Source organism: Mirounga angustirostris, unplaced genomic scaffold (assembly GCF_029215605.1).
Source record: "Mirounga angustirostris isolate CCGP_5_RB_7025 unplaced genomic scaffold, mMirAng1.0.hap1 SCAF_13, whole genome shotgun sequence".
Taxonomy (NCBI): Eukaryota; Metazoa; Chordata; class Mammalia; order Carnivora; family Phocidae; genus Mirounga; species Mirounga angustirostris.
Window position 1 is genome coordinate 10,179,114 of NW_026991721.1, and position 16,769 is coordinate 10,195,882.

Genomic DNA, 16,769 nt, shown 5'->3' on the forward strand with positions numbered 1-16,769 from the left:
TGGTGCTAGGAGCCAGGGCTCTGTACCCCGTGTTGACCAGTAGTTCTAACTGGGCTGCCCCAGGAAAGGGGCGTGACCTTGGCGGCTCCCTTCAGCCCAGGCGGTTCCCCGAGAGGGCGGACAACCTTGCCAGCAGCTGCGGGACCACATCATCAGTCCTGAGGGGGGATCTGGGTGGTGGAGCCCAGTTCACAGGACAGATGGAAAGAGGAAGGTGCTATCGTTAATGGGGGCGGGATGGAGATGAAAGACAGGGAGCTAAGCTGTCACCTGGTCACCAGCTTGCTATCACCGAAATCCGTTCATTTGGCAACCCCCAGGGCACAGACCCCGCCCACAACTGCGGGCGCCGCCCCCCCCCGCCCCCCTCGCCCCCCCCCCCAGCTCTTCTGTGCCCGGCTGCTCAGCACACACCCCAGGGCGGAGCATCTGCAGAGGTGCTGGATGCAAGGCCATCTGAGGCACCCACCCAGACCCCAGTGTGGCAGTGAGGTCCCAATCCCAGCGCGGTGGCAGGAATAATGAATTTCTAGCTGGGAGCGTGCAAACCCAAGGCTTGAGAGATGCAAAGGACTTAGAGACCTTCTTGTCCAGTAAGACTTGAGGTATGTGATGGAGAGTGAGGTCTGGGATGCCCTGGTCAGCTGTGACCCGCCCAGCGACCTTAGGTCCACCTCCCTCACCTGTAAATGTCCCAGGTGGCTGTGACCATGGCATGTGCTAATGCCTCCAAACCTCTCAGTGGTTTCTGCTTGCACCCCGGGGCAGCCGGCCCACATCACAATGCCCCCTGGGATCTAATTTCAGGATGAACGTGCAGTATGCTGGCTGTCTCCACGTTGCCACTTCTGGAACAATCCAGCTGTCAAGGTGGTAGTAACTGAGAGTCAGTGCCAAAATTTGCTCATCGCTATTCAATAAAGTGTGCAGTTGGAGTTTTCTCCTCCATAGAGCTCAAGTAAATCGTGTTTATTTTGAACGTTAGAAAAAAAACAAAACGAAGGGCAGGAGGATAGCTGTAAACATTTTCCCTAAGGTGGTCCAAATCTAAAGAATGCTTCTCTGGGCTCCCTCTCCCCGTTGACAGCGGGGACCACAGAGGCCCAGAGAAGTGTCCTGAGGTTGCATGGATTGTACGTCTGAGCTGGGAGGAGAGCCCTGTTCTCTGACTCCCAGGCTCGCTTTCGTCCCTACGCATCACACCTGGTGGGATTCTTCTGGTTTCAGAGACAGTTTGTGGAGGGCACTGTGATTACCCTATTTTGGTTTGGGCTCCCCGAGGAGCAGACCTAGAGGGAAATATTTGGGGGAGTCACTGACCTTGGGGGGGTGATCCCAGGGAGCACAGTGAGGGAAGGGGTGGTGAGACAGAGATAAGAAGAAAACCGACCACCGTGCATTACAGAGCGGGTCACGGCTATGGGCGATGGGCACCCAGTCCTTCTGCAGACCCTCTGGGAGACCGTGTGGTACACGACTCCGCATTGTCCTCCCGAGGGCCTGAGGATGCCACTCTCGTCCCTCTCTTGTTCCCAGGCTGTTGGCTCTCCAGCACGTCCAGCTGGCTGGGGCCGAGGATGGAGCCTGCCTCCTTTCCACTGGCCCCTGGGCACATGCAGGCTCTTGGGGAAGAGGTGAGGGAGCTGTCCGCCGAGGGCCTCCGGGCTGCCCAGGATTCTCACTCCCTCACACTGTGGTCAGTATAGTCCCTTCCCAGGACCCCTGGGGGGCTCAGAGCTGTCCTCCTTCAGGTAGTATTGACGTGACATGTTGGAAGGCCCCGGTGGGATCCAACTTGCTGAGAACATGTTCTGCCCGAGAGAAGCCTCAGGATGCTTGGGCCCCTGTCCAGGGCTGGCTGGCTCCAGCAGGCCGGGGGACTGCCTTCAAGACCCCAGGTGGGTGAGGGCTGCTTTTAATGAATGACAGGAGCTGGTCTGAATTCTCAGGCTCTAACACTCGGGGGGGGGAGTTTGGTTTTGGGTGAACACACAATTCAGGGTCCCTTACCTGGATTCCACACTTCAGGAATCTTCTGAGAAGCAGTAGAGGATGCGGAAGAGAGGATGCCTGAAGCCTGGTCCATGGTGTCAGTTTCACCGGACCCAGGGAGTTCCCAAAGGGCCCAATGATCGGACCCAGTTCAAGAGACCTAATTTTGGAGGTTTTTAGATCAATAGGCTCAAGGACAAACTAAGCCGAGTAGGACAAACCACAAATAAATAAAATCTTTGAAAAAAATTAGGATAACTCAGAGGTTACCTTCCCTTAACTTTTTTTAAAAATAATTTTTAAAAAGACTTTATTTATTTATTTGACAGAGAGAGAGAGCACAAGTAGGCGGAGTGTCAGGCAGAGGGAGAAGCAGGCTCCCCGCGGAGCTGGTAGCCCGATTTGGGGCCTGATCCCAGGACCCCAGGATCATGACCTGAGCTGACGGCAGATGCTAAACCAACTGAGCCACCCAGGTGCCCCAAGAGATTTTTTTTTTTTTAAGATTTTATTTATTTGACAGAGAGAGACACAGCGAGAGAGGGAACACAAGCAGGGGGTGTGGGAGAGGGAGAAGCAGGCTTCCCGCGGAGCAGGGAGCCCAATGCGGGGCTCGATCCCAGGACCTGGGATCATGACCTGAGCCGAAGGCAGACGCTTAATGACTGAGCCACCCAGGTGCCCTGTTTTTTGTTTTGTGTGTGTGTGTGTGTGTGTGTGTGTGTGTTTTAGAGAGGAAAGAGAGAGTGGGGGAAGGGGCAGAGGGAGAGAGAGAGAACCTTAAGCAGGCTCTACGCTCAGTGCAGAGCCTGACGTGGGGCTCGATCTCACGACCCTGAGATCATGACCTTAGCCAAAACCAAGTCAGAGGCTTAATCAACTGAGCCACCCAGGTGCCCTCCCTTAACTTATTTCTAACATGTAATGCGTTCACATCATTAGAAATAAAAATATGTAAAATTGTATTCAGTGAGACGTCTCCCCCATCCCACGTCTACCCAGCTCCCCCTCTTCTTCCTTTTACGGTTTCTGATTCTGGGTGTCCTTTCCCAGTTCCATTGTGTAAGTGCAAGCAAATCTTATTTTCTTTCTTTGTAATCCGAAGATAGCATAGTATAAGCCTGGTTGTCACCTGTTTGTGTGCATGTGTGTGCTTCCCCTAACAATCTCTTTTCAAGATTTTTTCCCAGCATCTGGTGAGCATACTCGTTTTTAGTATATGTGCTGCCGAAGCGAGCATGTGAGCATACTCATTTTTAACCTTTTTACAGCCTTTGGCTCGGGTCATGATCCCCCCGAGTAGCTCCTTATGGGCACACACCATAGCCTGCTTAACCAGGGTGGACCCGATGGGTGGACATTTGGGTTGTTTCAAATCTTGCTCTTGCAGAAGATGCTACAAAGAATAACCTCGTACTTACATCATTCTGCACGTGTGCAAGTGTATGTTTTAAAGATAAATTCCCAGAAGGGAAGTTACTGGGCCAGAACGTATACACATTTCTCATTTTGATAGATATTGCCAAGTGGCGCTCCTTAGGGAGCCTACCAGTTTATGTTCCCACCGGCACTGCACGAGACCCCACGTCCGGGGAGGATGTGGGCTCCACAGATGAGTGGAGCAGAGACCTAGGAGATGATAATATACTCCTGGACAAATGTGAAGCGGAAGGATGGATGGAGCTGTGCTTAGACCCCCAAGGCCTGCAGGGAATGGAGAAAGATGAACGGAGGGAAGCCTGAGACCGTAGAACAGGAATGTGAATCTATCTTATCTCGTGGGGCAAAGCGGAAAGAGTCAGATCAGACATGTCAGCTCCAGGTTTCCCAGTCCAAATGGCCTGTTTAAAGGGGAGTCTTTTTAGATTCTGTCTGGATCCAGGCATCCCAGGGCGAGGAAACGGAAGAGGGGCGGGAAGGAGGAGCTGAGCTGCAGCTGCAGGGGCCAGGAGCAGAGCAGGAAGGATCCAGGAGTACGGGCCCGCATCCCCAGAGCCTAGCACGCTGCCTGGCTCATGGGAGGTGCTCGGGAAATGCCAGAAACACAAACACAGCAAAGGAGCCAGGACAGTGTGAAATTCCTCCCCAGAAACCCGAGAAGTCCACCTGTTTGTCTCAGGACCAAATAAAATAGGACTGGGACAGAACGTTGGTGGGGGTGGGAGTGGACCCATCTGCTGTCTTAAGCATGCCCTCAGTGAAAGCAGATCCACTTCCTTGTTGTTGCCTTTCAAAAAGTCATCCTGAATTCATCACTCAGCCCGCAAATATTTATTGGGCACCTGCGATGTGCCAGGCCCTGCTCTTTTTTTTTTTTTAATTAATTAATTTATTTATTCATGAAAGAGAGAGAGAGAGGCAGAGGCAGAGGGAGAGAAGCAGGCCCCCGGCCTAGCAGGGAGCCCGATGCAGGACTCGATCCCAGGACCCTGGGATCATGACCCGAGCCAAAGGCAGACGCTTAACCGTCTGAGCCACCCAGGCGCCCCCAGGCCCTGCTCTTGATGCCGGGGCTTCAGCAGTGCCTGCCCTCTTGGATCTAAAACGAGCACTCGCAGAAATGCATGACTGCAGGGTGTGCCGAGTGCCCTAACAGATAGGAGGGCCGGGCTCCCTGAGAGGGTGGTCGGGGAAGGCTTCGCAGGGAGGTGCTCTGTAAGCTGAGATCTGCAGGATGCTCAGTGGTCGCAGGTCAAGAGAAAAGGAGCAGCAATCCAGGCAAAGGGCACAAGGTGTGCAGAGGTCCAGAGGTAGGGAAGAAGTTTGGGTATTTGTGGAGGTGGCAGAAGGCCAGGGTGGGTGGGTGGGGGGCTCAGGATGAGGGGAGGGGGTCACGGTGAGGCAGGGAAGGTACTCGGGGGCCAGAGAGCATGTAGAGCTTGGAAGATGTATTGTCTTATTCCAAGTGCAAGTGCAAGGCGTTAGTTGAAGGTTTTAGGCAAGGGTGAGATGTGATCAAGATTTCTATTTCAAAAAGACTGTTCAGCTCTGGAAAATGGGCTAGGGAGGGGATCCGTGACATTGGGGAGACCCAGGGCATCCTAGAGCCCAACATCTTATATTTGTGTGAGTGACAAACGACAAACTGGAGGAGGATGTGACAAGAGAGTTTCCCAAGCCATCCCGTTCTGGACACCCCAAAGTCACTCCCTCCCCTCAGGGAGGCCCAGCGCCAGCCCTCTGCCTGGAATCCAGCTCGCCAGCTGTGGGAGTTTTCCAACAGTCCAGCCGAGGAGCATAGGACTGCAAAAGGTTTGCGAGCAAGAAAGGCACTGGGCATCAGGCTGAGCTGGGTCAAGGTCAAACAGATGACTTTGTGGGAGCACTTCTCAGAGCCTTCGGGAAACGGGCCTCCTGCACCTCCAAGCAGGGCCTGGAATGCTACATGTCGCATGCTATTCTGTAACTTTGTTTTTCACTGGAGGTTTGGCTACCAAACCCACTGGGAGAAATGCTGCTCTAGGTTTTTTCCACTTGCAGGCGAGGGTGTATTTGCTAAAGGGCATGCCCACTGCCTTCTCACAACCTCTGCACGCCCCCTCCCCAGTGGAAAACCACCGGATCAGTTCAGTGTCCCGCACCCAGAGCTTCGAGGGGTCTTCAAGTGTTAGTCTGGACCAACCAGCTAATCCCAGAGAGCAGCCCGGTAGATGTGGGGGTGTCAGCTTTGGTCACCCCTCAGTCCCCTGCCTGGCCTGCTTAGTGGAATGCTACCTCCCCCTAATCTCTTCCCTTTTCTCACTATCTCTTACTGCCTTTGGGAGAAATAAGAAGCTGACTCCCTCACCAAGAACCTAGGTGCTCTATTCCACGAGGAGGCAAAAGGCCTGGTATTTCTGGTGCCCGTCTTTCTCCCAGCTGGACCTGCTGAAGGCCGATCATCTTCCCGGCTCTATTATGGGGTGTGTGGCCCTGTTACTGTTTGGTATTGTCCAAGTGGACGTGGTCATCTTGTCCCCCTGCCCTGGTGTTCTGACCCTGGTGGTGTGGGGAGAAATACAAGGCACACTTTCCAGGAGGGTAGGTTTTTATTCTACGTTATTGGTATGACAGGGGAGGGGCCCAAGATTCCACCTCCACAGCCCCATAGGAAGAACAATCGGGAGAATTATATACATCTAGAGCGGGCGACTAAGGCTAGATCTTCCTGGGACGCGGCGGGAGAGACGCCGGCTCAGGCCACGGGGGCCAGGCCGACCTGGTTGTTGGCCCTGTCGAAGACAGCAAAGTACTGGCGGATGAAGATGTCACCCAGGATCCAGAGCTCTCCGGAGGGGGTGGGGAGGCTCATGCCCTGGAGGCCACTGACACAGCCCTCCTGGCTCTGGAGGAAAGGAGAAGAAAGCTGGAGACGGGGCACAGACTCTGAGGTGCCAGGGTGCCAGGGACGAAGCATCAAGGTCCCCGGGCCACCGCATGGCACGTGCAAGGAAAGAATTTCCTGGCTTGTGTCTGGGGACTTGGCTCTTCTTGGCCGGGGGTCTGCCTGGATAAGCTGTTAGCTCTGCTATTGGTTTCCAGGGATTACTAGACATGAACCAGTGTTTCTGGCAAACGTACAAACCCTGACATCAAGCATCGGAGCTAAGAGGTTTAGGGAGAAGGATTTTGGAAGCCCTGGTGACACAGCCTTTTCTCATTCTGACCCCGTCCGGTGGCAAAGCAGATCAGCTGTTAGTCCTTTTCACTCACTAGGGCACCGGGCCACCACCTTGGCTGCACATTAGAACCACCTGGGGAGCTTTGAAACCCAACCCCCCTTCATTGCTTAGGCCACGCCCCCTCTTAATTAATCGGCATCCCTGCGAGGGAACCGCCTGGCCATCAATACTTCTTGCTGAATAACATCGACTCCCAGGGCAGAACTGGTTTTCCACCTGGCATTATAATAGTGGGTGAAGCGTCGTCCTGCGGCTCATACCCTACCAAGTAGATATTTGTTACTTGCAGAGACATTAGGAGCATCACAAGCCCTGACCCTAAGGAAGGTATGGTTTCCATTTGCTCAACCCTTTGTAGCTTTGATGTGGTCGATCCCACTCGATTACCCTACCCACGCTCTGGGGGTGGGGAACGCTGACATCTCTAGTTTCTAGACCAGGACACTGAGAGCTGGGAGAGGTTGCAACTGGCTCGGAATCAATGAGCTGGTCATTGAGACCCAGGACTTGGACTCAGGTGTCCAACCGGAAATCCTCTTTTCCTGCCACCAGTCTTTGCCTCACTTTTCCCCTTGGGGGGGGGGCGCTGCATCCACATTTTCATTCTTGCATTTATTTTAAATGTCTTCTTTTTCTCTGGAGGCTGTGCAGAACAGATGTCAGCTTCAGCCCTTGGAAGAGCACTTTCCCTTGTGCAAAGTGCCATGGTGTGTGGCCACATTCACTGCAGGTACCTGTAGGTGACTGGCCCAGAGCCCCCTTACCTGCAGGATGTAGGCGCTGGGAGGCAGAGGGTACTGGATGCCGTTGATGGTGAAGACGATGTCGGGCAGGTTGTTGATGGCTGAGCAGCTGATCACCATCTGGAAAGAGTGAGGGTTAGGAGACGTTCGTTTCTTCTGCATGGCAGACCCACCACTTGGGTCTAGAACAGGGCACTCAGGGCTGGACTCACCTGGCCCTGTGAGCCCTGGCTGGCTCCAATGTAGCTCTGGAGGTTGGCAATAGCGTTGCTTGGGCCGGTCAGCAGAGAGGTTCCTGTGTCAACAATGGCCTGGCAGCCCTGACTACAAGCGACGGTCTCTCCGTTCATGGTGACACTAAGGACGAGATGCCAGTAAGGGTCCCCGGAGTCCCCAGGGGGTGTATGTCTCCCCAAGGAGGAGCCAGGTGGCCCCAGAGGGCCCCCCCTTCCATCCATTGGCCAGTACATAAAATTCCAGCCGTTCTCATTCATTCACGCATTCAGTTACTCAACAAATACCGACTGAGTGCGGGCTCTGCGCTAGGCATGGGAGACGCAGAACCAGACAGCCGCATGGCTCCAGGCTGCTGCGAGCACACGGTCTGGCTGGAAAGATGGGTTTTGGTGGAACAAGAGCAGGAAGAGCTGGACACCTGGCCGCAGAATGGAAGCATAATGCAGGGGGAGGGTGGTGGTGCCGCGGAAGGCTTCTCCGGCAAGCAGACCCCCGAGGTTGCGAAGGAGGCGCAGAGTGGGAGGAGGGCATCACAGGCAGGGAGTGAGGGAGATACGGAGCAGGGGCGGGAGGTGCAAGACGTGATGAAGCTTTAGCAGGGCTGGGGCAGATGCAAGGTGACCACTACGTGCCAGTTTGGTCAGCACCGTCCCGGGTTCAGTACTGTGAGTCTGGTGTCCCAGGAAACGGCTCATTCCCGGCCAAACCTGGGCCACTGGTCACCCTGGCAGGCCAGCTGGGCGACGAACAGCTGGGGACCGAGGCTGCTTGGGGGAGGGGCGGGCCCCAAAGGGGAGAGTAGAAAGGGAATGCCCTGAAACAAGTCAGCCCCTTCACCCTAGGGTGGGAGGGAGGGTCATGAGCTAGTTCAAGGTCCGCTAAGTGCTGGGATGTGTGGACATGTCTGCTGGGAGACTGTCCTGCCCGCTTGACCAGAAGGAAAGTGACTCTCCTTCTCCAGTGAGGTACCTTTCTTGGGGTCTCTCTGGCTTGGCCAGCTTCCGCCTTCTCCCCCTGGGGTACCTTTCCCGGCGCTGGCTCTTCCAGGGGGATTCTAGAAAGCTTATACCTCCGAGTCTATATGGAAAGGAGACGGGGGGCCCACGGCAGGGTGTTGGCCGTCCACAGTGCTCTCACCTGTCCACGGTGATCTGCCAATAACCCTCAACAGAAACAGGCACCCAGTTCAGGTTTCCAGTGAAGTAAGAAGAATCGATGCCGCCAAACATCACCACACTGCCACTCTGGTCATTGCTATGGAAAATGGGGGTGAGAGGCAGGAATTCATTCACGCATTCACTCATTCTCCTGAACATCTACCATGCCCATCCTAAGAGCTGCCCTTGATCACGCTCTTGCCAGTGCCAGGAGCTGTGGCGAGTGACAGACAGGGTCACTATTTTTATTTCCACTTTGCAGTGAGGCTCAAAGACATGAGGCAACTCGCAGGTCACGCAGCCAGGGAGTGGCTCATGTCCTTCTGTTTCCAAGGTGTGTGGTTTCTACCCCATGTTCACTCCCATTGCTGCGGGGAGCTCAAGAGAAGCGAATGCATGGCAGTGGCCGCTTGTAAGGACCTGATGGTGTAGTTCACTGGCTCTCAGCCAGGGGTGGTTTCCAATTTGACAACATCTGGGATGTGTTTTGATTGTGATTCGGAAGGAGTAAGGGGGTGTTACTGAAAGCTAGTAGACAGGCCGGGGAGGTGCTAACCATCCCGCAATGCACAGGACAGCCCCCCCTCCCCTTCCCCGGCCAACAGCAAAGAATTCTCTGGTCTAAAATGTCCAGAGTGCTGTGATGGAGAAAACCCTGATCGGTTGGAGAAATAAGAGAAATACTGAAGTAGCCATAAAGACAGGTTATGTGCATGAGACGACTGGAATATTAAGTGGCCAAGAGGAGAAACGGATGAATGGCTCCCCCTGTTGTAAATTGTAGGAGTCCTTGTTACTGGGACATTCACTTTCTAAATCTCTGCGGTTTCGGGTCAGATAGAGAAGCAAAGGCGGGCAATGATAGGAAATTAACCAAGGAAGAACTGGCCACAGATAAAACGATCCCCACTCCCCTAACCCCACCTCAACTCCCTGCAAACATCCGACCGTATGATGCGACCCAGTGAGATTACAGCAGAACAGTTAGCAACTCGAGAAAAACATTGAGCACAACAAATCACTTCGAGAGAGAGAAGGATGTGTCAGAGGAAGGGTGAGTGTCTCAAGAAAATTTATGACACCCTCTGATATTCTTGCATAAACCTTTACTCAACCAAACCAGCCCTTGGCTTATTCTTTATTCGTTGTTCCAATTAACTCATAGTCACAACCGGAATCTAGATTTTGTTAATTAACAGAAGAAACTTGCTTTCATCCGTTAAAAGTTCCCTTGTTCAAGACATTTGTCTCGAACAAAGTCCTATTTTCATTTTGTGCTATGGAATTTTGGCCCCCATTTTAAGTGGATTCACTTAATCCACTCCTGGGGGCCAACAACGAGGGTACTGGTGCTGGGGAGCAAATGGGGATTTAGCACCATTGTCTCCAAGATTTACCTCTTGAGACTTACACCTTGACCTTTCAAATCCCTTGCTTGCTGAGACGCTATCCACCTCACCCAGCCCTGGATGGCCCCCTGCTGCGCCCCCCCCCCCCACCCTCCCAACTTACCCGCTTAGGTAGACAGAGAAGAGGTCTTGGGAAACCAGCCCCTGGTTCCACATGTTGTCAAAGACAGGGGTAGCCCCGGAAGATGAAATCTGGGGGTAGGCCAGACCCAGGATGCCGTCGAAGGGAGCGTAGTACAGGAAGGAGCCGGGCTCAGTCTTGCTCAGGCCGAAGATCTGGTTGGTGTCTGAGATGCCTCCGACCTGAATCGGGGGAAACCAAGATGTTCACCATCAGCACGTGTTGACTGAGCACTGTGGTGCCCGCCGTGGGCCCAGAGCATCCCTGCTTCATTTCGAGTAGGACTTGGCTTCCAGGGCGGCAGGCTGGAAGGAAGGGGGAGGGACTGGCCCCGGGAGTGCTTGTTACTGATCTCCAGATGGCCATGGTCTGAGATGCAGAGGGAGAATTTGCTGCAGAGCAGATGGTCGCAGTGTGTGTGTGTGTGTGTGTGTGTGTGTGTGTGTGTGTTTCTGACGACTGGATGCAAAGCAGACCCCAGGCAAGTCAGAGCCCTTGACCCCTGCTGCACCCTGCGGGGTGGGGGGTGGGGCTCGTGGAGTTCACCTGACTCAGGGGGGCTGCAGGTGGGGGTATGAAAAGGGGGAGGAGGTGCTGAAAGAGAACTGAGCCTTTTTGCCTTCTGCGCCTGTCCCCTACCTGGCATTCAACTTGGTGCTGAAGTTGGCTTGTGGCTCCCGGCGCCCCACCCCCTCACCCACTACTGCTCCACCTAGAAATGGCTGCCACATCTTTGCCACTTTCCCCTCCTGCGTCCCCTTTCAGCTTACTTTTGTCGTCACCGAGACCCACATTGCTTGAATAAGCTCACTCTGGGGGTACACTGTGGTCCCCAGGGTCCTGGGAAGATGGCTCCAGGGCTGCGCAGGATGAGGTGGCCGGCCCGCAGGTGCTCACCTGGACGGTGTCGTAGCCCAGGACACCTGTCATGCTGCCAGTGCCATAGGCGATGGAGACTGGCTGGCTGGTGCCCTTGTAGGTGGAGGACTGCTGAGGGTTGAAGCGGTTGTGGTTGGCTGCCAGGGGCGAGAAGTAATGACGTCAAACTCAAAAAGCCGAGTGAGAGTCATGGGCTGAGAGTGTCTTCCTAGGGTGAGTGTCTTGGTTCTGTGCGGGTGGGGGGGGGGCTTTGGAGGAGAAAAGTAACCTTTCCCCCAAACTTTAGAGCCCAAGCATCCCCAGTTTCCACTTCTGTCTAGTTGGGCCAGTTGGGACCATGCACCCGATGGGAGGTCCCCAAGGACCCCCTGGTCTCCCCTCCTCCTGGAAGTCTTCCCTGATTGCTCCCCTGAGCAGAGCAGGCTCATGGCCAGCCACGGTGCTAAGCACCTTCACGCTTCTCTCTGCCAGTAGACTGAAGTCCCTGAGGGCAGGGGCTGTGTGTGATTCACCCTGTTATCCTCGGGCACCTAAGCCCCATGCTTGGCACAAGGTGGGTGCTCAGTAAATGCCTGTGGAGTGAATCCCTGAGTGCCGTGGGCTCCCTGAAGGGCTGGTGATGGGGAGCCTGGGCCGGGCGGGGCCGAGCACTCACCACAGGCAGGACTGGAGCAGTAGACGGAGGGCACCCACAGGTTCGAGGAGCCTGTATCGAAGATGACGGTGAACTCCTGAGGGGGGGTTCCGATGCCGATGGTGCCGAAGTACTCCATCTGTCCGGGTGGGGTGGGGGCACAGGTCACCGAGAGCACCATTCCCTGGGACTCCCCAGCCCGGCGTCCCCGGGGACTGTGTCTGGGTCGGCTCCTCAGCCTATCTGCCACCTTTCCCTTCACTGTTCTCCTGGTCCTTCTCGCCCTGTCCGATGCATCCATCCTTCAAGGCCCAGCCTGGTCTCCTCTCCTCCTGGAAGTTTTCCCTGATTGCTCCCCCATTACCCTCTGACTGTTTTCTTCTAAGCACCATGAACACCCAGTCTGCTGCACCCCCTTCAGCTCTCGTCTCGTATAGCTTAGTCTCGTTGTCCTAGAGAATGCACGTTCTCAGAAAGAGGTGCAACCTGACACACCCATCAGAGTATATGCTGAAATGCTTTTTTCAGTAAATTGTCGATGGGGAGATCAACGAGTCACCTAACGATGGGCAGCACTTCTCCCTTGCTAGCTCCGTTCCAGCCCCGCTGGTCTCGTGATTCTTAGATGATGATAAGCTCCTTCCCCTCCCAGGGCCTTTGCACTTGCTATTTCTTGTGCTAGGAAGATATTTATTCTAGATCTTTCCTTGGCTGGCTCCTACTCATCACTCATTCAGAGCTCCAGTCAAATGTCCCCTCTGCCAAGCAGCCCTCCCTGACCCTTTTACCTACATTTGCCCCTCCCCCACTGCCCCCCCTTACTCGATTTTTAATTTGTGACCCTTGTCATTCCCTGATATTATCTTACATATTTATTTGTCTCTTATTCGTCTTTCCCTCTAGAATATAAGCTCCAGGAACTTTATTTCTCCACCACTGTTTCCTTAGCTGCTTGCACATAGTAGGTGCTTCATAAATATTTGTTAAGTGAACAGGTGGGCTGACTTTACCAAGCTCTTACCAAGGACCGGGCCCCATGCTAAGCACCCCAAAAAACATTACTGCATCCATTACTGGCGACAACACCCTGATGGTAGATATTAGTGGTTCTGTCTTACAGACGAGGAAGCTGAGGCTCACTCAGAATGTACATGACTTGCCCAAAGTCACGTGGCTCCCAAGCAAGAGAGCCGAGGCACCAGGGCTGGAGGTTTTAAATAGGCTAAGCTCGTAAGGACGGGCAACCTGGTCTCATACCCTTGGCCCAGGGCCTTTCACGGTAGGGACGCATAGTATCTACCGAAGGGCTGGGTGTTGCCATGGGGTCCCAAATCGGAGAGTCGGAGTGATCTTCCTGAAGCTCCCATCTGGTCATGTCAGCCCTTCCGGTGAAGGCAACTCAGTGCCAATTAGGCTGCAGACCCTCCTGAGACTCTGACTTGGCTCCACTCACTGACCCTGCAGGCCTCGCTGTGCCTCTCTCCCTCGCTCTCCGCTCTCCATGAATACCAGTCTCCTTTCCTCACATGCACTCTGTTCTCCACTGTCACGGGATCTGGCGCGAGCCATCACCCCCCGGGACACTCTTCTGTCCCCTGGAAACCCCAGCTCTTCCTTTGCTGCTTGCCCCGGCCGCACCCTCTGAGCCTGAGATCTTTACTGTGCAGCCCTTGGCCCCGTTGTGCTTTTCATGGTTTGTGAGGCTCCTCGCTTGCTGTCTGTCTCTCCCTCCTAGATTGTGAGCTGCATGAGGGCAGGGGCTGTGCTTGGTTTTGTCCACGGCAGCTGCCCCTGGGCCCGGCACAGTGCCTGGCACTGAAGGAGGTGCTCTGTGTGCATGAACACGGGATGGCTGAACAAAAGAGCCAATGAGAACCACAGCTCTGTGAGTTTTCCTGCACCCCCTGCGCATCTGCGATCCTGGGCACAGACCCCTGGGTTCCTGCCTGGGAGCCCCGGCCCATCATCCAAGACCCCCGGGAGCCCCTCTCTCTCCTCCGGGGCCGGCCTGGACACTCACGTCCATGTAGTTCTCCAGGGGCTCCGTGACCATCACAGCGGCCTCCTGGGGGAAGTACTTGCTGGCTGGGTTGGGGCTGTGATTCTTCAGGAAGTCCTCTAGGAGCCCATGCTCCATCAGGTTCTTTCTTAAGGACTTCTTTTTGACCAGGGGAACCCTGCGACGGAGCATTGGCAAACAGGGGGCTTAGGAGGAGGCAGAGTAGTTAAGCGAGGAGTCTGCTCGTGGGGCGCCGCGGAAGCCTCGGAAGGAAAAGGAAGCTGGCCCAAGAGAGGGAGAAGGAGGGGGAAGCCAAGAGGGGAGACGCTTCTCTTGTTGGCACACGAACGCAAAGAGGTTGAGTGCTTGCCCAAAGTCACCCGGCCCGGTCCTGGAGCCGGGAACCCAGCCCGGGTACGACTCGAGATGCACGTCCCCCAAAAGGGCAGAGGGAGACCAGAAGGGGGGCTGGAGGTGGCAGAGCAGAGAGGAGTTGGACGAGGGAAGAAGGAAGAAAAATGTGAGGGGAAAGGAAGGAACGTGACAGGCAGCAGAAGGAAACAGCCCTGGGAAGCCAGGCCGGGGGCTGTGCGTCCCCGAGACTCACCTGATGATAGCGCACTCAGAGAGTGCCACCAAGGTGACCAGCAGCAGCCACTTCATGGTTCTTCTCGATCCCGATCTCCAGAGAAGGGTCGAAGGCTGGAAAGTGCAGGAGAGCCGGCAGGAGCTGCTCCTTATATACAGTCCAAGGGCTGGGGGTCAGTCTTATCAGCCTCCAAATGTCACCCGTTTTCATAACCCCAGATAGAAAAGTTCCTGATAAGACTGTCCCCGCCCCTCAGCTCTGTTCTGGGAAGTTTCCAATCGAGTAGATTTCCACCAGGACCGAACCCCTGCAGTGGGGATGGACCTGCAGAGGGCAAGCTACGGAGCGGTGGCTTATTTCTTAAATAATGGAATTCGTTAAAACTTGACAAGCTGCATGTTTTGACAAAACTGTTCTAAAGTGCACTTAACACTGAACAGATGTCGAGGGGGCTCACTGTACCCCGCCCCCGCCGCTGTGGGATGCGCCTGCGAGAACAGTCCGCCACTCAGCCATGGACCGTGTTCCCGTAGCTGCTTCCCCAAAGCACATTTCTAGGTCGGTGGTTCGGGACTCAGGACATGTTTTCACACAGAAATGTCCTCCTGTGGGATTGCTGGGTGTCAAACTAGCCTACAGGCTTCTCACAGCAGTTGGGCTGACTTTTGGGAAAGTGGGGCGTGCAGCACAGAGGAAGGGGAGGGAGCCAAGCAAGTGGGAGAAGATGCCTTCCTTTGCTGGAGGAAGCAAACTTGAACCAGGCTGGGTTTGTCATTGGAATCTGCGCCTTTCTCATTCTGCAACCCTTCTCCCCCTCCTCTCTTACCCTCTCAGGTTGCTGGAAGCCTCCACCTTGGCGATCCCACCAGGGGCTGACTCTCCCAGGTGCTCCATGCTTAAAACATGGCCCAAGCAGCTACAGTAGAGCAAAGCTATCTGGGCAAATTCATACTAGCATGTGAGTGATTTCAACGAGGATCCTCTTTAAAAAAAAAAAAAAAAAGAGGATCCTCTTCTTAGAAGAGGATGCTTACCAACCCACAGGATTCTCTACCTTGTGGGGTTTAGTCAGTGGACAAAGTGGAGTGAAAACTTTGATTCAGAAATTGTGGGGGAGTATGTGCTCTGGTAAGCGCTGTGAATTGTGCAAGACTGTTGAATCTCAGATCTGTACCTCTGAAACAAATAATGCAGTATATGTTAAGAAAAAAAAAAGAAGAAGGTAGCGGGAGGGGAAGAATGAAGCGAGGGAAATCGGAGGGGTAGACGAACCATGAGAGACGATGGACTCTTAAAAACAAACTGAGGGTTCTAGAGGGGAGGGGGGTGGGAGGATGGGTTAGCCTGGTGGTGGGTATTGAGGAGGGCACGTTCTGCATGGAGCACTGGGTGTTATGCACAAACAATGAATCATGGAACACTTCATCTAAAACTAATGATGTAATGTATGGGGATTAACATAAGAATAAAAAAAATTATGAAGAACATATTAAAAAAAAAAAAAGAAATTGTGGGGGACGGAGATAGGCAGGAGGGAGGTCGCCAGTCAGTAGCAAGCCCTATCTGTGGGTCTTGTTTTGAAATCTGATTCCCTGGGCCACCCCTGATTTTTCCAGCATCCGGAGACACGGATCCTATGAAAGCTCCAAATTTTGCCCAGTGCCTCTGGGTGGGCTTGGAGGGGTGGGCAGTGTGGTTCAAGTTCGGGACCAGGCGTGGTTAGTACATAGCACATTTGCATTTCAGACTTACCCGTTAAGACATCTTTGTACCCCCAAATGTGGATCCTTTGCGTATTTTGGTACCTGCTTCCTCTCCTCTCTTTTCTTTCCCCTCCAGCCTTCCTCACTCTGACCTGTGGGCTGATCTCAGCCCTTATATGGTGGAGTTGATGGTCCTGCAGATGCTTGCCTAAGTTCTGGGAGCTCCAGATAAAACCCTGGCTCAAAGCTGCCACGGGGCAGGAGGAAATGTGGGGGTGTGTGGGGGGGAGGTGTGTGGGGCGATGTGTGGGGGGCTGCTCGTTAGGACTTCAAAGGTAACTGAGGTCTTACACTGGGGGGCGGGTACCTGGGTGCTCATCATTATTCTTTATACTCTATGTAATCTGTCATGTGTATCTGAAACCATTCATCAGAATTTTTTTTTTAATTTTTTTTTAAAGATTTTATTTATTTATTCATGAGAGACAGAGAGAGAGGGGGGGTGGGGGGAGAAGCAGGCTCCCAAGGAGCAGGGAGCCCGATGCGGGACTCGATCCCAGGACCCTGGGATCATGACCTGAGCCGAAGGCAGACGCTTAACCATCTGAGCCACCCAGGCGCCCTCATCAGAATTTTTTTAAAAAG

General features: G+C 54.1%; 1 protein-coding gene across 1 annotated transcript; it reads right to left on the reverse strand.

Moving 5' to 3' along the window:
• Positions 1-6,018: 6,018 nt before the first annotated feature.
• Positions 6,019-14,495, reverse strand: LOC123856362 (pepsin A). The gene is made up of 9 exons (XM_045892566.2): positions 14,440-14,495; positions 13,854-14,010; positions 11,855-11,972; positions 11,218-11,336; positions 10,303-10,502; positions 8,771-8,887; positions 7,609-7,753; positions 7,418-7,516; positions 6,019-6,316 (listed from the first exon to the last, which is right to left on the reverse strand). Exons 1-9 carry the CDS (start codon positions 14,493-14,495, stop codon positions 6,167-6,169), a joined length of 1,161 nt encoding a protein of 386 aa, XP_045748522.1. The 3' UTR covers positions 6,019-6,166.
• Positions 14,496-16,769: the final 2,274 nt, after the last annotated feature.